The 24,773-nt window shown below is 36.7% G+C and overlaps 1 protein-coding gene across 1 annotated transcript in view; it reads left to right on the forward strand.

Annotated features, from left to right (window-relative positions):
• bin3 (bridging integrator 3) overlaps positions 1-24,773 on the forward strand; it is a 100,807-nt gene that overhangs the window by 69,699 nt on the left and 6,335 nt on the right. Inside the window, exons 7-8 of the mRNA XM_073819386.1 lie at positions 7,095-7,236; positions 12,976-13,110. Coding sequence (XP_073675487.1) covers positions 7,095-7,236; positions 12,976-13,110 — 277 coding nt within the window. The remainder of the gene's footprint in view (positions 1-7,094; positions 7,237-12,975; positions 13,111-24,773) is intronic.

Consider the following 24,773-nt stretch of genomic DNA (forward strand, 5'->3'; position numbering starts at 1 on the left):
ACCCAAAAATAAAAATTAGCCCATTATTTACCCAAGGTTCCTTTTAAGATAATCAGGACTTTCCATAAGATTGTCGGAAGGGGAAAATTCGGCCCAAAATTGGATGGATTATCTCGTAGTGTGTGCCCATTGTAAAGAGTTAGTTCACCCAAAAATGAAAATTAGCCCATTATTTACTCACCCTCAAGCCACCCTATGTGTATATGACTTCCTTCTTTCAGACGAATCTGATCTGAGTTATATTAAAAAATGTCCTAATAAGGTCTTAATACCCAATGTTCCTTTTAAGATAATCAGGACTTTCCATAGCATTGTCGGAAGAGAAGAATTTAGCCCAAAATCGGACTGATTATCTCATAGTGTGTGCCCTGCTTAAAGGAACACTCCACTTTTTTTGGAAATAGGCTCATTCTCCAACTTCCCCCGAGTTAATTAGTTGAGTTTTACTGTTTTGAAATCCATTTAGCCGTTTTCCTGTTCTGGCGATATCCCTTTTAGCATAGCTTAGCATAGATCATTGAATCCTATTAGACCAATAGCATTGCGTTCAAAAATGACCAACGAGTTTCAATATTTTTTCAATATTCAATAATATAACTTGACTCTTATGTAGTTATATCGTGTACTAATACCGGCGGAAAATGTAAAGCTGCGATTTTCTAGGCCGATAAGATTAGGAACTACACTCCTATTCCGGCGTAATAGTCAAGGAAGTTTGCTGCCGTAATATGGACGCAGCAGGCGGAGTAATATCACACAGTGCCTGAAATGAGTTCCCAGCTAGGTTAGTATTTGCACATGTGCTGCGTGGTATTACTGCGCCTACTTCGGCCATATTACGGCAACAAACTTCCTTGACTATTACGCCGGAATGGGAGTGTAGTTCCTAATCTTGTTGGCCTAGAAAATCGCAGCTTTACATTTCCGCCGGTATTAGTACATGATATAACTACAGAAGAGTCAAGTTTTAAATAGGACAAATATCGAAGCTCGTTGGTCATTTTTGAACGTGATGCTATTGGTCTAATAGGATTCAATGATCTATGCTAAGCTATGCTAAAAGTGATATCGCCAGAACAGGAGAACGGCTGAATGGATTTCAAAACGGTAAAACTCAGCTTATTAACTCGGGGGGGAGTTGGAGAATGAGCCTATTTCCAAAAAAAGTGAAGTGTTCCTTTAAAGGGTTAGTTCAGCCAAAAATGTAAATTAGCCCATTATTTACTCACCCTCAAACCATCCTACTTCTTTCTTTCAGACGAATCTGATCTGAGTTATATGAAACCATGTCCTGGCTCTTTCAAGCTTTATCATGGCAACAGGTGATGGGTGTTCCTCTTCATCAGTCCAAAAAAAGTCCAATAAAGTGCATCCATCCATAACAAAAAGTGTCTCACATGGCTCCGGGGGTTGAATAAAGGCCTCCTATTGTCAAAAATATGCATAAAACAATGTGGATTTTTTTTTAGGTAATGTAGATGTTTAATAAGTTTTCTACTACATATTTCAGTGAGACATCATTTACATTATATTAAGCTGTACAAGTCTTAATACACAGGGTTCCCTTTAATGGGTTGACCTTCAAACTGTCTTATCAGATGTTCTGTAAATTGTTACATGGAACAAAACTATTTCAAAATCAGAAAATGAGCAATCGGTTATATTAAAAAATGCCCTGGCTTTTTCAAGCTTTATAATGGCAATAGGCGAGTGTTTCTCTTCAACAGCTTAAAACAAGTCCAATAATCCTGCGAATCGATGCGTTTTTTAAGAAAAATATCCATATTTAAAACGTAACAATCACTTTAATCTTGCTTGCGCTCACTGTTGTACACAGAAACAGCTCCAGGCGAATGTCATATGGCATCGGCGTTGCACATGCCAAAACAAAACAGTCACAAATTAGAAGTACAAAACAAGGATTTGTAAAGAAAAACGTTAGAGAATTTTTATATAAGCCAAGAGGAGAATAGTTTTCCTTTGCTAAAGTAAGGAAACTTTGCTTCCTTTGCTCCTGTAAACAAACGTTGGTTTTCATGAGACTCACAGGTGCATGCGCAACACTGACGTCATACGGCATCCGCCCGGAATGGCTTTTGTGTACAACCATGAGGGCAAGCTAGATTAAAGTGATTATGTTTTAAATATGGATATTTTTTTTGAAAACACACCAATTTGCTACAGGAAGCCTTTATTCACCTCCCAGAGCCATGTGAAGCACTTTTTATTATGGATGGATGCACTTATTTTGACCTGTTGAAGAGGAACACTATTGCCATAATAAAGCTTGAAAGAGCCAGGACATTTTTTTTTAATATAACTCAGATTGAATTCGTCTGAAAGACGGAAGTCATATATGCCAAGGATGGTCGGAGGGTGAGTAAATAATGGGCTTATTTAAATTTTTGGGTGAACTAATCCTTTAAGCGGGGCACACACTACAAGATAATCTGTTCAGTTTTGGGCCAAATTCTCCCCTTCCGACAATCCTATGGAAAGTCCTAATTATCTTAAAGGAGACCTCAGGTGTTAAGACTTGTATTCAATCTTATTGAAATATGTGGTAGAAAACCCATGAAAGACTTGCGTTACTTAAAAATCCACATCGTTTCATGCAAATTTTGGACTATGTGGGGCGTCATTATGTAGATGATATGATATGGTTGCACTCTGTAAGCTACTGATGCTACCTGTCACTATTTTTACCGCAACACAACTCTGAATAAGGAACTCTTATAAAATACTGATACAATGCCACAACAGCTTTTGGTTGTACATTTCAGTCGTAGGGCAACAAGAGAAGAGATGTAAGTCTTCACTGTTTTCCTAGCGATAAGAAAAGTAGAAAAGAATGGGAAGATGCCTGTGAATGAATAAAGACCAGCGTCACTTTACTCCACTTTAGCCCTGATGCCTTTGAGGCTTTTAGTAGACCACAGCTGCTGAAAGAGCTTACAAATGGCAGAGACAAGAAATGCTAGATGCCATCCTGGCAGGATGTAAACATGCCGACTCTTGTCATGAGTCTCAGTGCCAATTTTACTCGATATCTAGGTACGTTTAGACTCATTGTGGGGAAAATTGATGGTACAGCATTTGATTTAACCCTCTAAGCGCCAAAGTCGCAGAATTGCGACAAGACGTCATACCCATTGAAATAGACTGTAGTTCCTAATACGGTGTAATTTCTCATTTGTATTCCTAACCACTAGATGGCAGACATGTAGTACTTCGATTCTAGACCAAAATTACGTCTTGTTCCTGTTCAAGGTATTGGCGAAAATCATAGAGAAAGCGAGCGATCTTCATTGATGCGGAAGCAGTACAGTTCATAGTGTAAATAGAGTAAATTGTCAGATTTGTGAGGAGAAAAGCACCAAACGTCTGATAAAAAGTTGTACCGTGAAGTTGTGTTGCAAATGTTATTTGCTGATTGTGACTCTAAAGGGGAATATTTGTCTTTTGGAAATGACGATCGGCCGTCTAATAGACGCGCATCTCGCGGTACATCTTTGCGGAGCAGTTGTGCCGCTGTGTAAGACGAGATTGTTCATGAAGCACAAACAAATAAAGCACAAACAAATGTTGCAAATGTTATTTGCCGATTCTCACTCTGAAGGGGAATGTTTGCCTTTTGGAAGTGACGATCGGCCGTATAATAGACGCGCGTCTCCCGGTACATCTTTGCCTCGCAGTGGTGCCGCCGCGCACCACGAGAAAGTGTTTACAAAGCATAACCAGCGATCATTTCGTCCCTTTGCCCAAAAGGAATGGGGGTGGCAGGGGTGAATATGGTCATAGTGTACACAGGGGTATAGTAATATTCTAATAATTTAGTAATTTCTTCTGTTTTATTGTTGGTTTCCTCTATTCTCATCCATTTGATCATTTTACTACTGTATAGTAGTGTAATATGTAATATTTTTGTTTTATTGTTGGTGTTCTCTTTTTTGATCATTTGGAATGAGGATAAAAAAAAATAAAAACATGCAAATAAGTTCAAACATCCATTTATTATCTTTTATTTCCTGAATATTACTTGTGAAATGATCAAACAGTTGGCTACTGTTCACATGCATTTTATTACTACATCGAATAGTAATATAGTAATAATTTAGTACTTTTTCCTGTTTTATTGTTGGTTTCCTCTCTCTGATTATTTGAAATAAGGATAAAAGACAAAAAAATTAGCAAATAACTTCAAACATCCATTCATTATTTATTATTTCCTAAATATTATTATGAACTGATCAAACAGTTGGCTACTGTTCACATGCATTTTACTATATAGAATAGTAATAATTTAGTACTTTTTCCTGTTATATTGTTGGTATCCTCTTTTCTGATAATTTGGAATGAGGATAAAAGACAAAAAAATGTGCAAATAAGTTCAAACATCCATTCAATATCTATTATTTCCTGAGTATTACTGATGAACTAATCAAACATTAGGCTACTGTTCACGTGCATTTTACTATAGTATAGTAATATAGTAATAATTGAGTCATTTTTTCTGTTTTATTGTTGGTTTTCTCTTTTCTGATCATTTGTAATGTGGATAAAAAGACAAAAAACTAAAAAACATCAATTCAATATCTACTATTTCCTGAATATTATGAATTTCAATAATGCCGCCCCCATGATGACGTCATAATATGCAAATTAGATGAGAATATTTACACCCCACATCAACTTTTGGTGATGCCCAACATTTTTCTAATTTACAGTAGATCTCTATCTTTAAGCCCTTTCAAGCCACAAGCTTTTGAAATCTTGATGTCAAAATCCAGCATTTTTCAAAAAGAAAACCCTGGCGCCTAAAGGGTTAAGCCTACGCTTATATCGCCACCTACAGGCTCTTTCAGTAACTGTCATAACAGAATTTTATTTCCCGAGTTGTGTTGCGGTAAAAAATAGAACACTGAGTGCAACTATTGCACGTCATCTAAATAATGGCACCCCCGCAATATGTATAAATATTTATTTCAATGTGGATTTTTTTGTATGTAAATCTTTCAGGGGTTTTCTATTACATAGTTCAGTAAGAGACATCATTTGTGTTATATTAAGTAAAGTCCTAAAACCTGGGGTTCCCTTTAATGGATCAATCTACAGTCTTACCAGTCTTACCAGATTTTCCTGTAATATTGGGTGTGTTAAGAAATCTGCTAGGAAGAACGGCAGGGCTGCACTGATCTCAAATCGTAAACATCCAACATGTTTAAGTATTTCTGAAATCAGAAATCCTGTTGTGTGGGGGATCCCAAGGACAAACACTCACACACACTTTGTAGATTGTTACATGGAACATGGGAAATTATTTTAAATCAGAAAGTGGGCAGATGGAAGATGGAAGTATTGCTCACCTCCAGCCAGGGTTGTGAAGTCCACTGGCTACTTTCACACTGTAGCTGCAGGTTGTTTTTTACTCAGTAGTTTAAAGCGATCTCCCCACCCCCAGAACACGATTTCCATGAAGTGGACCCCCGACGGAGTGAAAATCCATGAAAATGTGATTGGGCTAATTTTGAATAGCAATTGGTCTGGTTTCGTTTTGCAGAGCTGGCAACCCTGCCTCCAGTTTATGCTCCTCAACTTATATTTATTATATTATACTTATATTTTACAAACAAATATTTTTATTTTATTTCTGTGAATCTTCTGTAAAAAACACTATTATCACCGATTCTTCTTGCCCATTGTCCTCCATTTGTTTGTGTTTGGTGTGCCATCTTGGTTACATCACAGCACTCCACACACGACTATAGGAACAAAACTGTTAAATCTATGATTTTTTTTTTATCATTATATTTGTGGTCCTTTAAAGATTTTAATAATTTCTCATCATTGAAACTGAATCTTTCCTCATAACAAAAACATGGCAAATATCTGTGTTAATTAATTTGATGTGACCATTAAAAATGGTTTTATGTACAATTTACACACATTCAAATCTATACATGTTCATGCTGGCTTGTTTGTCTTCTTAAAGGGATAAGTTAGCCAAAAATGAAAATCCTGTAATAGTTTACTTGCCCTCAAGTTGTTCCGAACATGTCTGAGTTGGTTTCTTCTGTGGAATGTAAAAGAACACTGCAAAAAATGCTTTTCTTATATTTAGATTTTTTTGTCTTCCAGCCAAAATATCCAACAATTCTTAAATCAAGAAGGAATTTCTCAGAAAAATCGAGTCAAATTTTTTTCTTACTATGCAAGTCAATGGGGACCAACAACTGTTTGGTTACAGACATTCTTCAAAATATCTTCACTGCAAAACATTTATTTCGTAGATTTTTTTTGTCTTGTTTCCAGCCAAAATATCGAAATATTCTTAAATCAAGAAGGATTTTCTAGACGAGTAAAAATTGTCTTGTTTTCAGAAAAAAATAATTAAAAGTGAGTTTTTGCTTAGAACAAGCTAAATAATCTGCCAGTGGGGTAAGCTAAAAAATCTTATTTCAAACTGAACACACGATTATTTTTCTTACCCCATTGGCAGATTATTTTGCTTTCAAGCAAAAAATTTACTTAATTTTGACTTGTTTTACAATAATTTTTATTAGAAAATCCTTCTTTATTTGCGAATATTTAGATATTTTGGCTGGAAACAAGAAAAAAATCTAAGTAAGAAAAGCTTTTTTTTTTTCAGTGAAGATATTTTGAAGAATGCCTTTAACCGAACAGTTGTTGGTCCCCATTGACTTGCATAGTAAGAAAAAAAAACTGTAAAAGTCACTGGGGACCATCAACATTCTTCTGTGGAATTTAAAAGAACACTGCAAAAAATGCTTTTCTTACTTAGGTTTTTGTCTTGTTTTTTTGTTTGTTTGTTTCAAGCAGAAATGCACTTAATTTTGACTTGTTAAGAAAAGCATTTTTTCCAGTAAAGATATTTTGAAGAATGTCTGTAACCAAACAGTTGTTGGTCCCCATTGACTTGCATAGTAAGAAAAAAAACTGTAAAAGTCACTGGGGATCAACTGTTTTGGCTACACATATTCTTTGAAATATCTTCTTTTAGTGTTCAGCTGACGTAAGAAACTGTAATGTGCACATTGTTAATTTTCTTTTCTGTCTGTGTTGTGTACACACAGGTACAGCAGTGTGTTTCCCAGTCTGAACATGGCGGTAAAACGCAGGGAACAGGCTCTTCAAGATTATAAGAGACTCCAGTCTAAAGTGGAGAAATATGAAGAAAAAGAGAAGACAGGGCCCATCATGGTCAAACTCCATCAGGTACAACCAGTTGTTCTATTTAATTGAAAGGCAGGACTTCCTTTCCTACAGCGTCGCAATTTCAGCCATTCATTTTTCAATGAGTGACTGATTGCCTACTAATACCAGAAATCCTTTAATTTTAGTTAGTTCACTCAGCGGTCATGTTGGTAACGCCCCAGGTAGCTGTTTTCTGTGTAGGTAAAACAAACAGCTCTTGTCTACTTATCTACTACAAATCATTTAATTTTAATGCAACCTTACACATTACATGTATTTACTAAAGTAAAAACAGTTAATTAAACCAAACCCTAACACTTTGGTGTGTACAAGTTAATTAATATTACTCAGTATTTATTTGTGCAATTGCACCATAACAAGGACACATAAACAGGTTTTTCAGACTTGTCCAGCTCATTCTTATGCACAATCTACAGTAAATAAACTTTATGTAAAAGATGATTTTCTCTTTTAACTCAAAAATGGGCTGTCCATTCCTTCTGCCGCTATAATGAGTGTTGCAAATATTTTACCATCCTTCATCACACTATGTTCCACCTTAATAGGCCACATGCATTTGCTTATTTTCACAGGGTTTATTCTGACACCTTATATATGGATAAATCTCACATCTTAAGGCTTGTTTGCTCCACATGTGTGAATTTTCAGCACAAATGTCCAGTGGGACAAGTTTTTCAAATTAAACTTTACTTCTGTCTTAAAATTCACCCTGTGAACGAGGAGCTACAGAATATAAAACCACATCCACAAAAAGCATGCAAACATGCAAAAAGTTAATGTGGCATATAAAAGCTGACGAAATACAGCTACTTTTTAATACATAATATGAATACCATATTTTTTTCTGTAGCAGATCACTAACTTTTAATTTTAAAGTTATATATATTCTAAGATTTGCAAATGCACAAATATGTAATGTTACGTCCTGTCATACTGCTCTAACATTATCTACAATAACCAGAGAGCAAATAATATTTTTATTTTAACCCTCTGGTGCTCTTCGGTCACTTCTGACCGAAAAATTTTCTGTTTTGAATTTTTAAAAATCACTGCTTAATCGGAATGACATGAAACTCGGTGACTTTTATGCCATTTGGAATGTCAACACAAAAAAAAATTGAGGGCATGATTCAAGCAGGCTAAGTGGTCGTAAAAAAAATAGTCACACTTGTGCTCTTCGGTCTAAAATGACCGACCATAGGAAATGAATGGGAAATCGACAAAAATACAAATATTCAGAGAATTTTTGTGTGTACAATCTACAAATCCTCCACAATGCTGAAAAAAAGTACACAGCAGTGAAGGGGTGACACTCTAAAACACACCCATTCATAAACACACCCATTCACACACACACGCGCACACACACACACACACACACATTAATATACACACCTCTATTCGGTCACTTTTGACCAAAACATTTTCGGTTTAGAATTTTTAAAAAAATCACAGCTTCAACAGAACAGTACCAAATTCATTGACTTTTATGGCATTTGGAATGTGAACACACATAAAAAATTAGGGCACGATTAAAAAAAACTAATAATAAAATAAAAACTTGTGCTCTTCGGTCTAAAATGACCGACCATTGGAAATGAATGGGAAATTGACAAAAATACAAATATTCAGAGAATTTGTGTGTACAATCTACAAATCCTCCACAATGCTGAAAAAAGTACACAGCAATGAAGGGGTGACACTCTAAAACACACCCATTCACAGACAGACACACACACACACACACACACACACACACACTAATATACTCACCTCTATTCGGTCACTTTTGACCAAAACGGTTTAGAATTTTTTTTAAAAATCACAGCTTCATGAGAACACTACCAAATTCAGTGACTTTTATGGACACACATAAAAAATGAGGGCACGATTCCAAAAAAAAAAGAAAACTTGTGCTCTTTGGTCAAAAATGACCGACATCAGGAAATGAATGGGAAATCGACCAAAATACAAAAATGTACAGAATTTTTCTGTTTCTTTCTGACACATCCACACACACATGCACAAATGAACTGAAACACAGCAAATTGAGAAGATGTAAAATAAAATAAAAATATATGTATAAAAAAATTACATATCCAGAGTGCAAAAGACACACACTCTCTTGCATATACAAAAAATTAACACTTCAAATCATATTTATAACAAAAAACTATCCCAAACTGGATAATAAATAGTCTTTGAGATTGTTTAAATGTATGTTCAACTATTCCACCTAATAAAAATGCTGAATCAATTGTCTAAAAACAACTAGGCAATTCACAAGCTGCTTTGTAGCTTACTATACAGGCATCAAGTTACACCTGCCATTACAGATGTTTTTCTCGTTTTTTACCAACAGATGGCGCTAATCTGCCTTCAAAAATTAGTGTTGAATGGCTGAGTCTCTATTTCAACCTGAAATACTGCATTCATTAAAAAAAAAATTAAATTAAAATTTTTTATTATTCTCAATGGCAAAAAATGGATATTAATTACAGCATAAATATTCATTATTACCACCAAACCCTCTCAAAATTCAAAAGAAAAAAGAAAAAATATTATTAAACAAAAATGAATTGGAATGGTTTTACTGAAAAAATTACAGGATGCGTTACAGGTGTCCGGTCACTTCTGATCGCGAAGAGCACACGTGTGACTGCTAAACGAAGAGCACCAGAGGGTTAAATAAGAGACCAGCGTTAATTTTGTCATTTGTCACACATATCTGCATTAATTTTGTTATTAGACCTCATGAAATGTCCACATGAACTTATACAGTAATGTATTTCTGAGTGAAACAGATGTTATTTCCAGTAAGAACAGGAATGTGCTAAGAAAGTGAATAGAGAAAATAAGCTCTGTGACTAATAAAATTTGATTAATTTGATGCATTTTGTTATTTATGATAATTTTCACAAATTATCACAAACTTTGAAATTTGAAGCCTAAATGTAATCAGCAGAAATAAAAACCTAAATGTAGGTTATAAACAAACTTCACCACAGTCACATTACTTAAACGTCACATTATTAAGTGTCTGACAACTGTTTTTTTTTTTTTTTAAGTTTACTTTTCGCGTAAATGTTTGAATTTGTGTTAATTATTTTAAGCACAATGAGGCTGTACAAACAACTAGTGAGTAGATTAATATACCTATACTTACATTTAGACACTTGTTAGCTAAATGTAATCAACCTACAGTGCCTTGCAAAAGTATTCATACCCCTTTTTTCTCATTTTATATTGCAGCCTTATGTTAAACTGCTGTATATTGGTGGACACTCTTGAAACACCTCTACAGCCTTGTTCTTATCAGAAACTGAGAAAAATAATAATTGCAGCATTGTAAATAATGATAGCGGCATGGACGTTCAGTTTGATATTATTTAACAACATATCATTTAAATGCGGAGCCTGGTAATCCCAGGAGAGTACATGAGTAGTTTTACATTTAAATGCTGACAGCTAAACACTATCATAACGTGTTTAGGCTAACGTTAGATAGTTAGCGATACTTCTCTTCAAGGACATCTTAATCATATTGATAATTAGTAACTTTCCTTCATAGTCATAAACACATTTTTAAAATCTTGTAATATTTTAAAGCCTTTATTATTTTTAACTCTACTGCCATGCAATAAAATTCACTTCAAAGATTTACTTTTTATTCATAAAGACGACAAAAGTCTTTTCACGGAAAACGTCTTTTTAAGATGAAAATGACATGAAATTACCCAGATAACCAGAAGATGGCAGCAGAGGGTCAATCATTGGCTGCAGCTGCCATTTCAACTCCCTAGATATTTCAAGACATCTTGCTTTTTGATTTATTATAAAATTACTACCATAATAAATTGTAGTACTTTTACCGCACTGTACTGCATTAGTATATAGCAAGTACAGAAAGTCATTAAAATAAATAAATAAATAAGCTCATACAAAAATGGCCTATATAAAGGTGAATTGTTTAAATATTTATATATAGTTCACTACAAATTAAAGAAGTTAAATATTAATGGTATAAGAATTAAATAATGCACTCAATATGAATTGATAGGAATTTAAACTATTTTATATAATTTGATAGCTATCTTTTAAGCTTTATCTTAAACTGTAAAAGTATGGTGGCCGAGAGAGCTCAACGCGCTGCAACTTAAGAAAACACATGCAAACAGAAAAAAACGACAACAAATTAAGAAAACATCTTCATCAGTTTGACAACACAGGCGCTGAAAATCCTCGCAACGCAAACACAAATACCGAAACGCACTGCAAACTCAGGATCGCGCAGCAAATAGCACGGACCACAGCGGAAGTGTTTCAGGGGGACCTCAAAAAGTGACGAACCCATCTGGGACCTGATTATTTGTTCAGTGGCTGTTGGTCAGAGCAGAGGTGTTGTCGGTGAACTAAAAGGTGATAGTTCATCTTTATATCTTTATAACACCTCTGCTCTGAATAATCAGGTCCCAGATGGGTTCGTTACTTTTTGAGGTCAATTTAATTAGTTCAATTTAAAGTAGTTTAACATAAGGCAGCAACATAAAATGTAAAAAAAAAAAAAAAAATGAAGGGGTATGAATACTTACACAAGGCACTGTATTTAAAAGCATATAAAGATATATAGAATTAAATCTCTTGAGCTTGTGTAAACCACAGACCTCATTTCAGGCATTTACCAAAAAGCCATTCAAAAAACCCATTGACTTTGATAAGAACCGAAAGTGATTGGGTTTTGACCTTGCAGCACCATTTTGATTTCATGTTGACTTCAACTGGGGCTCAAAAAGACACAAAGCCACCTGAACTGTGAAACACTTCACACAACACTGTTTTGATCTGGTCTTTATACATTTTCCTGTAGTGCATGCTTGTACTCAAGTGTGTCAGACTTTAAGAGTCATCAGGTTTATTATCATCTGTCCACTGGCGTACAGTTCTGGCGGGATTTTTTTAGCACGCAGCAACAAGTGAAGGAAGCTGCGCTGGATGGGCGCAGAAGTATTCAGAGCACATGTATACATGCGAGCGAACTCACCCACGCAGGAGAAACAGCCTCTCAACTCAGCTGCACTTTTTCAAGAGGCTGCGCTCAACACACACTGCGGGATAATTGGGTTTCGCGCACACACACGCACTCGCGGTAACACGATCCGGCAAACGCGAGCAAACAATAATTGTTTGTTCTTTTTGTTGCACACTTCTGGGTCATTATGCATGTGTATGTTGACACGTGAAGGACCGTACGTGCGCAAACAGATACAGACGGGTGCCTGGAAAACTTCAACATACATGTACAGCCCATCGCCCACACACACACTGAAGGACTCAGCAGGGCCGTAGAGGGTCGGAGAGCTGATAGTGTGTGTGTGTGTGTGTGTGTGTGTGTGTGTGTGTGTGTGTGTGTGTGTGTGTGTGAGTGAGTGTGAGTGTGCGATCACATTCACACACGGCCTGTGTCATATATAGAAAGCAGGTCATATCCTAGCAGAGGTCAGCACTTATAGATTGCCTTCCCCTCCCTTCCGCTGTGCTGATTGGTGATTGCATCATGAACATTGCTCTACCCCACCTCCACACCCTTGAAAATATCCTAGCCTCATACAATTTTTTTGTTGTTATTCTAATGACACACCATAACAGCATGCTTTAATAATTGGCAAGTCATTCTGGAGTAGGCAGTAGTCTTGGTTTTTATTCATTGCTGCATTATGTGTGTGTTTGTTTTGCTTTTAGGCCAGGGAAGAACTGAAGCCAGTCAGGGAAGACTTTGAAGCCAAGAACAAGCAGCTATTGGACGAGATGCCCAAGTTCTACAACAGCCGTATCGACTACTTTCAGCCCAGCTTTGAGGCTCTGATACGAGCTCAGGTGAGCATCAAATGTAGCAAAAAATACTCAAACTAAAATGCAGCGTGTTAGTTACGTGGGCCTTATTATGGATTTTCTTGAACACAACAGAAATTCCTTCCTTAGTCACACAGACTGTATCTATACTTGAAGTCAAAAGTTTACACACACCTTGGAGAATTTGCAAAATGGTAATTATTTTACCAAAACAAGAGGGATCATACAAAATGCATGTTAATTATGTATTACTGACCTGAATCAGATATTTGACTTAGAAGACGTTTATATATTGTGCACAAGAGAAAATAATAGTTGAATTTTTTCAAAGTTCAAAAGTTTACACACACTTATTACCTGAATGATCCACAGCTTTTTTTTGTTTAGTGATAGTTGTTCATGAGTCCTGAACAGTTAAACTGGCCGCTGTTCTTCAGAAAAATCCTTTAGGTTCCACAAATTCTTTGGTTTTTCAGCATTTTTGTGTATTTGAACCCTTTTTCAACGGTGACTGTTTGATTTTGAGATCCATCTTTTCACACTGAGGACAACTGAGGGACTCATATGCAACTATTACAGAAGGTTCAAACACTCACTGATGTTCAAAAGGAAAAACAATGCATTAAGAGCCAGGGGTGTAAACTTTTGAACAGAATTTTCTTATTTTGCCTAAATATCGTGTTTAAAAGCTACAGGAGATACTTTCCCATGTTTCCCACACTGCATAAAATGCTTTTCTTACTTCGATTTTTTTTGTCTTGTTTCCAGCCAAAATATCTAAAAATTCTTATATCAAGGCTTTTCTAGACGAGTAAAAATGATTGTCTTTTTTTCAGAAAAAAACAAGTCAAAATTAAGTTAGTTTTTGCTTGAAACTAGCTAAATAATCTGCCAATGCGTTAAGAAAAATAAACTTGTTTTCTGTTTGAAATAAGATTTTTTTGCTTACCCCATTGGCAGATTATTTTGCTTGTTCTAAGCACAATCTCACCTAATTTTGACTTGTTTTTTTTTTTTCTGAAAACAAGAAAATTATTTTTGTTTGTCTAGAAAATCCTTCTTGATTTAGGAATTTTTAGATATTTTGGCAAAAAAGTGGCAGTGCAGAAGACAAAAGATAAATTTACTCTGGTTTTCACCCCCAGGCTCTTAATGCAATTAATATTAAATAATTTATTAGTGTTAATATTAGTGTTGTTTAATTTTCTCATCCAATATTTTGAAGAGGAAATGCCCCTATATATTTATACACTACCAGTCAAAAGTTTTTTAATAGTAAGATTTTTTAGTTTTTGTTGTTGAAGTCTACATTTATTTGCTCCGAAGTACAGCAAGAACAGTAAAATTGTGAAATATTTTTACTATTTAAAATAGCTGTGTTCTATTTGAATATATTTTAAAATACAATTTATTCTTGTGATTTCAAACCTGAATTCATTATTACTTTATTATTATTATTATGTGTTTTTAGATTTTTTTCAGGTTTCTTTGATAAATACAAAGTTCAGAAGAACAGCATATATGTGACCCTGGACCACAAAACCAGTCATAAAGTTAAATTTGAGAAAAATTTGACAATAAATGAGCTTTCTATTGATGTATGGTTTGTTAGGATAGGACAATATTTGACTGAGATACATCTATTTGAAATCAGAAATCTGAGGATGCAAAAAAATCAAAAAGACTGAGAAAATCACCTTTAAAGTTGTCCAAATTAGGTTCTTAACAATGCATATTACAAATCAAAAATTACATTTTGATATGTTTACAGTAGGAATTTTACAAAAAATCTTCATGGAACATGATCTTTACTTAATTTCTGAATGATTTTTGGCATAAAAGAAAAATCAAAAATTTTGACCCATGCAATGTATTTTTGGCTATTGCTACAAATATACCCCAGCGACTTAAGACTGGTTTTGTGGTCCAGGGTCACATATCTGAAATATAAATCTTTTGTAACTTTGTCTTTATCATCACTTCATTCATTTCTGTCAAAAAAATGAATAAATAATAATAATAAATCATACATGCACACAATTAAATATTCCCATGCTTTTCTCAGAGTTTGACAAAAGTACAAGTCTGAGGGAAGGGTTTAACAAAATATATGCATAAAAGACTGTTCAAAAAAAAAAAATTTTGTCATGGTGAAATATTTTTTTATTATTCATTTAACAAAAGTTAAAAGTTAAAAAAAAAATGCTGTTTTTAATAGGAATCAAAAGCCAAAAATTAAAATCAATAAAAATCAAGTTGAAGAAACACCCTTACACAAACACACACAGTAGTAAATTTTAAAGCTTATGCTCCCTCCACCCAGATCTAATGTGATTAACCCTCAGTAACACACACACACTCTCTCTCTCTCTCTCTCTCACACACACACACACACACACACACACACACACTCTCTCTCACACACACACACACACACACACACAGACAAAAACACTCCTTTATGCTGTGCTCACACAGTCTCACTCTACACACTTCCCCTCTCTCTAATGTGATTAACCCCCACAATCCTGACTGCTTATGTCCACAGCTCAGACTGTGTGTGTTATTTTAAGGAGAGTGTGTGAGTGCGAGCTAAACACTAGATCTAATGAATGTAGTAAAAGAGGAAAAGCCAAGTCAAATATACACAGAGTCTCCTCTTCAGGACGTATGTATTCACCCCCTCTCTGAAATGTTCATATTATTCTTAATTCATGTTGTTATTTTGAATGCGTGTCTATACAGGGGCACCAAAAAATCTTTAGGAGCATTTAAGCAGTTAAATTGTGCAGTTAAACAGTTAAATTAGACTGTTTTTGTTAAACAGTCATTCCATTTCTGGCTTGATGGATAATGATGTTGAATTCATAATTATACAAGTGTCTAAATGCTTTTTGGTCTAAATGATATCAGTATTCACAGGGATACACTTACACGCTTACACTTTAATGTAGTTGCATTAGGAAACACACACACACACACACACACACACATACAGTAGTAATGTATTAAACTAAAGGATCACCTTTGCTGTCATCTGCCTGTTGAGTCAAAAGTATCCTGTAAGTACGGTGAATATAACCTATTTTTCACAGTGTTTTACAACACTGGCTTAACTGTGAGCTGGTGTTAAAGCTGAATAGTCCAAGCAGGCCTTTTCTTGGTGGGTTAATCACATATTTAAAAGCCGTAATCTTCACGGCTCAGGGCAGAGCGGGCAATCGAGATCTGTCAGGTTTGAGTCTGTCAAGATCCTGTGATCCCAAAAAATACCATCTTGATCATTTTAAGAGAGTCTCTCCTAGCTGTCAAGTCTACTTGAACATGAACCATTTAAGTCTGGTGTAACAGATGAATTATGTAGAAACATAATTGTCTTGTTTCCAGCCGAAATATCTAAAAAATCTAAAATCAAGGATTTAGAAGTAAAAATGATCGTCTTGTTTTCAGAAAAAAAAACAAGTCAAAATTAAGTGCATTTTTGCTTGAAACAAGCGAAATAATCTGCCAATTGGGTAAGAAAAATAATCTTGTTTTCTATTTGAAATAAGATTTTTTGCTTGCCACATTGGCAGGTTATTTTGCTTGTTTTAAGCAAAAACTCATTTAATTTTAGCTTGTTTTTTTTTTGAAAACCCTTCTTTAAGAAGGGTACTACTTTAAATGAATACACTGTACTACTTTAAATTAACTATGTTCAATTTTGGTTTATACACTTTACTTAATTAGAAGATGATTCCTAATGTAAATGTCAAGTGTTAATAGGTTTGATTTTGGGTTATCTGATTAGCCTGAGAAGGATTAGCCAAATGGGAAATGGCCATTATGACGACAAACACAATGGCGTCATACACAGAAAGCTTACAAGCCACTTGGCAGCTTCCAACACATGGAGCTATGCTGCTTGTTTGGGGCATACAAGTTTTTAATCTGGTTTGTGTCACATCTCAATCCCATCACTACAATCTTAAAGGGATAGTTCACCCAAAAATAAAAATTCTGTATTAAATTACTCACCCTCATATCGTTCCAAAACCACAAGACTGTTGTTTATCTTTTGGAACACATATTAAAATATTTGAATGAAATCTGAGAGATGCATAGACAGTAATGTAACTACCATGTTCAAGGCGCAGAAACGTAGTACAGATATCGATAAAATAGTCCATGTGACATCAGTGGTTCAATCTTAATTCAACCATGGGAAAGCTTTTGGAACCTTTATTTTTAAGACTGCATGATAATATTCTGACTTTTCGCTAGTTCTGAAGTGGCTGACCACCAAGTCAGTTATTTTTGTGACTATGTCTGACTGTACATCATCACTTATATGTATTGTAGCTGTATGTTAGAGAGCTCTTTTGACCAATCTGCATTGAGAACTGGAACTATCTGTTTGATAACAGGGTGTACATGTCTATAACTGGAGTCATCTAGAAGCTGATTTTATCTTGTGGTTTACTGCTATGGAGTTGTAAACAGCAATTGAATTCAGCTTGTAAATGTCATGGACGGAAAAACAACAAACTTCCTTTAGCTAAAGCCATTGCAAACTTTATGGAGACAACAGTCTTTTGTGATTGTTTTTGTGTAGCAACACTTTGTGATGTTACGCTTTTGTCATTTGCCCTATTGAAAACCAGATGTGGGTGCTCTGTGGAAAAAAATAAAGGTTATAAATAAATTAACACATTAATGCATTAAGCTGATCGTAGATCAGGCCTGAAATGCAGTCTTTCCTCAAGCTTTCAGCTAACAGATGGGCAGCAGAGAGAGAGAGAGGCCTAGCAGATGACCGAGTCTCATTCATCAAGCGTTTTCAGTAACCCAGAGTGCCATACCTCCAACTCCCACATACTCCAAGACAGTCACCAACAGCAGCTCTCTGTGACGAGCTAGAGGAGGGTGTCTTACTGTCAGATAGAGGGTGTAGGTGGACTCCTGAGACTGCTTACTATAGGTGCAGTGTGGAGACGCTACCTCCCTCTGTATCTGATGAACGTCAGATTAGACACTGTGTTTGTGTTTCCAGTAGTCCTGGAGTGGACACAGTTTGACTCACCGAACATTCAGTCATGCTGAGAGTCCCTCATCCTGCTGAGTCATTCGCACACACACAGCCTTATATCAGGGGACGAGGACAAATAAAAATTTGGCCTAAAGAGAGACACAAGCACGTACATCCTGGATGGCCATGGCATGAGCCAAATTTACACTCACAGACTGGTTTCCCAGAAGGCACTGCATTGAGTTTGACTCTTCTCATGCGAGTGGATGCATACAAAATATGATATTCACAAACCTCAGAGGGTAGAGGGTGAAAAGCAACAGCAGTCCTAGTACCGAGTCTTGCGGTACTCCATACTGAATTTGTGGTTGATATAGTACCTCCTTATTTACTGCTACAAATTGATAATGGTCAGATAAGTATGAATAGAACCCAGTGCCAATGCAATCCCAGTAATTTCAACAATTTTTTAAGCCTATCCAAGAGAATGTTGTGGTTGATGGTATCAAAGGCACTAAGATCCAGTAACACTAATAGGAGAGATTACCAATTTTTAGAGAAGTTTCAGAAAAGGATGTGACGTGTAACCAAGTATGGTGTCCGAAACTTGGAATTTGTGCTCTGCATTTATTCCATCCAAGTGCACACACACACAGCAGTGAGTATTGAACCAACACACACACACACACACACACTCACTCATATACACACACACACACACACACACACTCACACGCACGCACGCACGCACGCACGCACGCACGCACGCACGCACGCACGCACACAGTGAACACACCTGAAGCAGTGGGCAGCCTTTTTTGCTGCAGTGCCCAGGGAGCAGTTGGGGATTTAGTGTCTTGCTCAAGGGTCTCACCTTAGTCATGGTATTGAGGGTAGAAGAGAGCTCAGGTCATTCACTCCTCCCATCTACAATCCCTTCTGGTACCGAGACTCTAACCCATGACCTTTGGGTTACAACTCTGACTCTCTAATCACTAACTAAGCTGACGGTCAACTGTCAGTCAGCGTCTGTCGGGCTAGTTTGTTTGGTGTGTTCCACTCGTCGGCTCTTGTCAGGCTCAAGTCGTTCTCCCGGTACCGAGACTGGAACCCACAACCTTTGGGTTACAAGTCCAACTCTCTAACCATTAATTCCAGGACACACCAAGCCGACGGTCGGCCAACATCGGGTCGTCAGCCAGCATCTGTTGGGCTAGTTTGTTTGGTGTATTTCACACGTTGGCTCTCGTCTGGCTCACATTGTTCTGCCAGTACCGAGACTCGAACCCATGGTCCGCACCTTTTGGTTGCAAGTCCGACTCTCTAACCATTAAGGCCGGGAAACACCAAGACCGACAGTCTTTGTTTAGTGTGTTCCACACACCTGCTCTTGGCGGCTGTAGTTTGCCCGATTCAACAGCAGTCGGGGCCGTCAGCACAACTGAGAACTCTGATTGGATGCTCAGTTTCGCAAACAAGTAAGTAAATGATGGTGTCACAAACAGAAGACTGTTCTCTTCTAATGTAGTCTCAGTCTCAAATGTCTCACCCACGGACCATTGGCTGAATGCTGGATTTTCAAAAGTATGGGAAAAATGTAAAGTTTTACACACTGGTCTGTTATTGTGGTGACATTTTCACACCCATAAATATGATGCAACAAAACAAAACATGTTTGGTTGCTTTACATGTCAGTCATATGGCCTCTTGGGCTGGCCTTGGCCATTCAAAGCGGCACATGTTAGTTTGCAGTCGGCTGTAGTCTGTGTTCAAGTGCAGTTTTTTGGTCCAGACGCTGCTGACGCGAGGCAGCAACACCATTAGCTTTCGTCTCTGCTAGTTCTTTGAAGTTGGCTTGGTTTGTCCCGGCCTTTAGGCCACGACTGCCCCTTCAGTATTATAACATGGTCTAAAACTGTTCAACAATACATGCATTGTGTCTACACCGGATGCATTCAGCAAAGACTTTCTCCTTACGGCGATGTACTCAAAGTGAATTACCCTATTTACATAGGCGTTTACATAGGACACGTTCTGGCATTCAGAAACTGTTGGACCAGAACTAGCGATTCGTGATTCTGGAGGAATACCATCCTGGAGAGTTTACTTCCAATCCTAATTGAACACTCTTAAACCTGCTAATCAAGGTGTTCGAGATTGCTTGAGAATTATAGGCAAGTGTGATGGGGCAGGGTTAAAACTTAAGTCTACAGGAAAGTAGTTCTCCAGGAAAAGTGTCAGAAACCCCTGAGCTGCACAGTGTGTGCTGGAATGAAGAGAATGCAGGGCTTTCGAGAAATTCTTGATGGCATCAGATTCATAACAATGCTTGTGGCGTAGCCAGCTCAGTGAGTAGCACTGTCACCTCACAGCAAGAATGTCCCAGGTTCAAGTCCCATCTTTCTTTACTTTTCCACGCAATTCAAAGACATCTAGGTCAGGTGAACTGGAAACAATAAATTGTCAGTAAGTGTGAATATGAATGCAAGGGCTGGGAATCGATGCCAAAAAGAATCGATTCCAGGGCATTGGGAATCAAGAGTCAATTCCAAAGCTCTCAAATGGAAGGCTCCATCCTTTGAAGGCTGCATATGTAACTATAACTATTAACTGAATATAACTATTAACTGAATGAAAACGAGTCGGTACTGAGCTCGTGGAGTTTGTTTGAGTTTGAGGATGCAGCCTTCCATTTGAGAAGCACCTATTAATTTGCTTCTCACTCGCTAATAATGATTAGAAGTCTGATTCATTTCCAAGAAAAGGTTCGTTCGGAATATCGTTTTAATGAACCCACGCACGCCTGAATAGATCATGAGGTGATCGAGGGTCTTGATCTCATTTCCACCTTAAATATAATATATATATATATATATATATATATGTATATGTGACCCTGGACCACAAAACCAGTCTTAAGTCGCTGGGGTATATTTGTAGCAATAGCCAAAAATACATTGTATGGGTCAAAATTATTGATTTTTCTTTTATGCCAAATATCATTAGGAAATTGAATAAAGATTATGTTCCATGAAGATTTTTTGCAAAATTCCTACTATGAATATATCAAAATGTAATTTTTGATTAGTAATATGCATTAAGAACTTAATTTGGACAACTTTAAAGGTGATTTTCTCAGTATTTTGATTTTTTTTTTTTTTGCAACCTCAGATTCCAGATCTTTAAAAGATGTATCTCGGTCAAATATTGTCCTATCCTAACAAACCATATATCAATAGAAAGCTTATTTATTGAACTTTCATATGATGCATACATCTCAGTTTTGTAAAATTTAACCTTATGACTGGTTTTGTGGTCCAGGGTCACATATATATATATATATATATATATATATATATGTATATATGTATATGTGTATGTGTATATATATATATATATTAGTGGTGGGCCGTTATCGGCGTTAACGTGCTGCGTTAACGTGAGACTCATATCGCGCGATAAAAAAAATATCGCCGTTAATCTATTCTCAAAGTTGGGTTGGGAGCTGGGTCTAAACTACGTAAGCTATGATGACTTTCACTTTGATATTTTAGCGCGGATGACGTATATCTAGTTGAATTGCAATGTAGGGGGCGAGAACGAGTCTTCAACTTCTGTGAAATTACCACATCAAATGAGACATGCAAACATGGATGCAGTTATGAAGCCGCTTCAGGGCAGGTGCGTGCGTTGCTAGACCCTTTTTACTGGGGCACGTGCCCCAGTGAAAATCTGCTGTGCCCCAGTAAAATCTAAAATTTGAGTTATAATTTACTTTGATAATCCCGAAATAAAGACATATACTATATGCAACAACTGAATTGACGCTTCTAAAAGCAACGCAGTTTATTGGAAGATGCACGCAGATAGGCTATCCATACCCGCGCGCCTGTATATTTTACTGGAACGCGCACGTCGTACAGCCTTTTGCGCAGAAGTACTTGGTTACACAAGTTTGTATAGTTAATTGTGTTTTAAATGCAATTGTCAAGCAGTTTGTAATGCATTTTGGAAACAGGAGATGAGCGCCTGGTCTAATGCGCCACCTGGCTTGAGAAACCCGTTCTCAAAGACTTACTTTTAGTCATTATTTGGGTAGCACACATATTCTGAATGCTTTCAGAAGAATTCAAATTAGCCATTTTAATCTAGATTAATCTAGATTAATTTCAAGATTTAATCTAGATTAATCTAGATTAAAAAAATTAATCTATGCCCACCACTAATATATATATATATATATATATATATATATATATATATATATATATATATATGTATATATGTATATATGTATATGTGTATGTGTGTATATATATATATATATATATATATATATATATGTATATATATATATATATATATATATATATATGTATATGTATATGCATTAAAATAGTGAGTGAACAGATCAGTGGCCGAGAGCACATCTGATGGTTTATCTGACAGATAAACCATGAGCTCTTATAATCAGTGTTGTTGTTAATGTTCTGGTTATTATTTCAGTGTGTAGTTTGCTAATTTTGTGCAAAGCATACTTTTAAAGTAAACATCATTCAGCTGAACTGTGCACATGTGTTTTAGACACACACCCCCAGTTTCACAGATAAGGCTTAAGCCTAGTCCTAGACTAAAATGTAAATGTCTGAGCTGTTTCAACTGAAATAAAATTGCACTGATTGGTTTTAAAATATATCAGTGCCTTTTTTGTCTCAAGATGCACACCAGTAATGTTTTTTTTTTCTAAGCACGTTTATAAAAATTACTTAAATGTCTTAATTGAACTATGGCCTAATCCTGGCTTAGTCTAAGCCCTGTCTGTGAAACCGGGCCATCACGTCTTGTTTAATTCATGCAAAAAATGCATGTCCACTGCTGAGCTGTGGGCTGTAACTAATTTCATGGGCAACGCAGACATAATGGCAATTTTAAATCTGTCAGAGCTACATTAATCGTAATTTTTACTAATGAAGCTTCATATTATGAGAATGCTACTATTCTATGACCTTTCTTTTGATATTCTGAAGTCATTGCGAAATGAGGTTCCTCCAATCTAAAAAACAAGAATTGACTCGACAGGAATCGGTTCTTGAAATCAAATCCCATCAATTCCAGAACCAGGAATTGGAATTGATTCCAAAAATTTCGGGATCGAACATCCCTAATGAATGCATGTATGTCTGGGTTTGTTAAGGCCTGGCAATACTTTGTGTTATGTCTTTCGCTTTGTCTCAGAGTATTCTCTATTGACCGTGAGCGCTGATGGAGTCATTCTGTGTATTCACACTACCTAGCGGACCTTTTGTTTTTGAGCGCCAAATTACTTGCACATGTGCTGTTGTCCTGGATATCAGTGCACTGTGGTGATGACGAATATTCCATCACATGGAATGTTCTCAGGCTGCAAGGAAAGCACACTATCGGCTTTAGCCATGCAAATGTCTGGCCGTCCATCCAGGGATATTTCCGGCCCTTGGCCGATAGACTCCAACATCCCTTCAACTCTACAGAGGACAAACAATGTGTGGAATGGATGGAGAGTTGTACAAATTCAGTAATTGGTTCAGAATGGATTTCCATTCCAAAGCTACATTTTGCTTTCACTTTATTGTTGCCTAATAGGTAGCCTTGATCTTATTTTTGATTATTCTAAGGTAACGTGACGCTTAATGTGAAGTCAGACGTTTTTGGACATCTGTGGCTTAGAGTGTAGACAGTGTGTTACAATTTGTGTGTGTGTGTGTGTGTGTGTGTATGTGTTTAATTAGTTAATTAGACCTCTGTTTAGAATATATTAATGTGTGTGTGACAGAAGCATAAATACTAATTCTCTTTGAAGCCTTTTCTGGTTGAGAATCGGCCGCTTAAACAGGAAGGGTCTGTCTGGATGATGTGTTCATCGACGACCACAGTTTGATTTTGTTTTTTCTGTGTGTGATTTTTAAAGAGCGATAAATCTGAAATCGGCGAAACCACAATAATAGATCGGTGTGGTATCTAATTCAAATCATGGCGCAGCTGTCTCCACAAATAGCTAAACAGACAGCAGCAAAGGAATGATTGGAAATGTGTGTTGACTTTGCGGTACGAATCTCTTCCCATCTGAAAGTAATAAGTACAGATTGTTTAATGGACTTAACTTTGAATCCAAGCAGGATTGGGCAGTTCTCAAAAAACGCCACGTTTTCTAGCTACCAACTACTGAAACTTAAATTCTTGAAATGTAGGTTCTCCTTGACTCCCGAAAGCAAGCACCAATCAAATTGAAGCTTGCCGTTTTTGAGAAGGCTCCATTGTGTCCAACATTTATCATACGGCTCGTGAACGGTCCGTGGGTGTGCCGCCCGAAGCGGAGACATAAATACGGTACCGTACCTGCATTTTAGCTTGTGTGTGGCGGCATCATTCATTGGTTGTTTTGATTGATCTCTGACAGGTCCAAGGCGGATTTTCCTCTGAACTAGTTTTCCTTCCAGCCCCACGTGCTGCACGGCAAACAGATCCCCTCTCCGCTCTTCATGTGGTGAGACCACCATAAACAGGACAGACCAGTATCCGCTTCCATTCAGCACTGGGCAGGAACTGGCCTCTCATAGATCACAGAGTGCCACTGACGGCCAGCGTGGAGTCTTTGATTAGAGTCTGAAGTCATTTCGAGCACTCCCAGAGGCAGTTTACA

Source organism: Garra rufa, chromosome 15 (assembly GCF_049309525.1).
Source record: "Garra rufa chromosome 15, GarRuf1.0, whole genome shotgun sequence".
Taxonomy (NCBI): domain Eukaryota; kingdom Metazoa; phylum Chordata; class Actinopteri; order Cypriniformes; family Cyprinidae; genus Garra; species Garra rufa.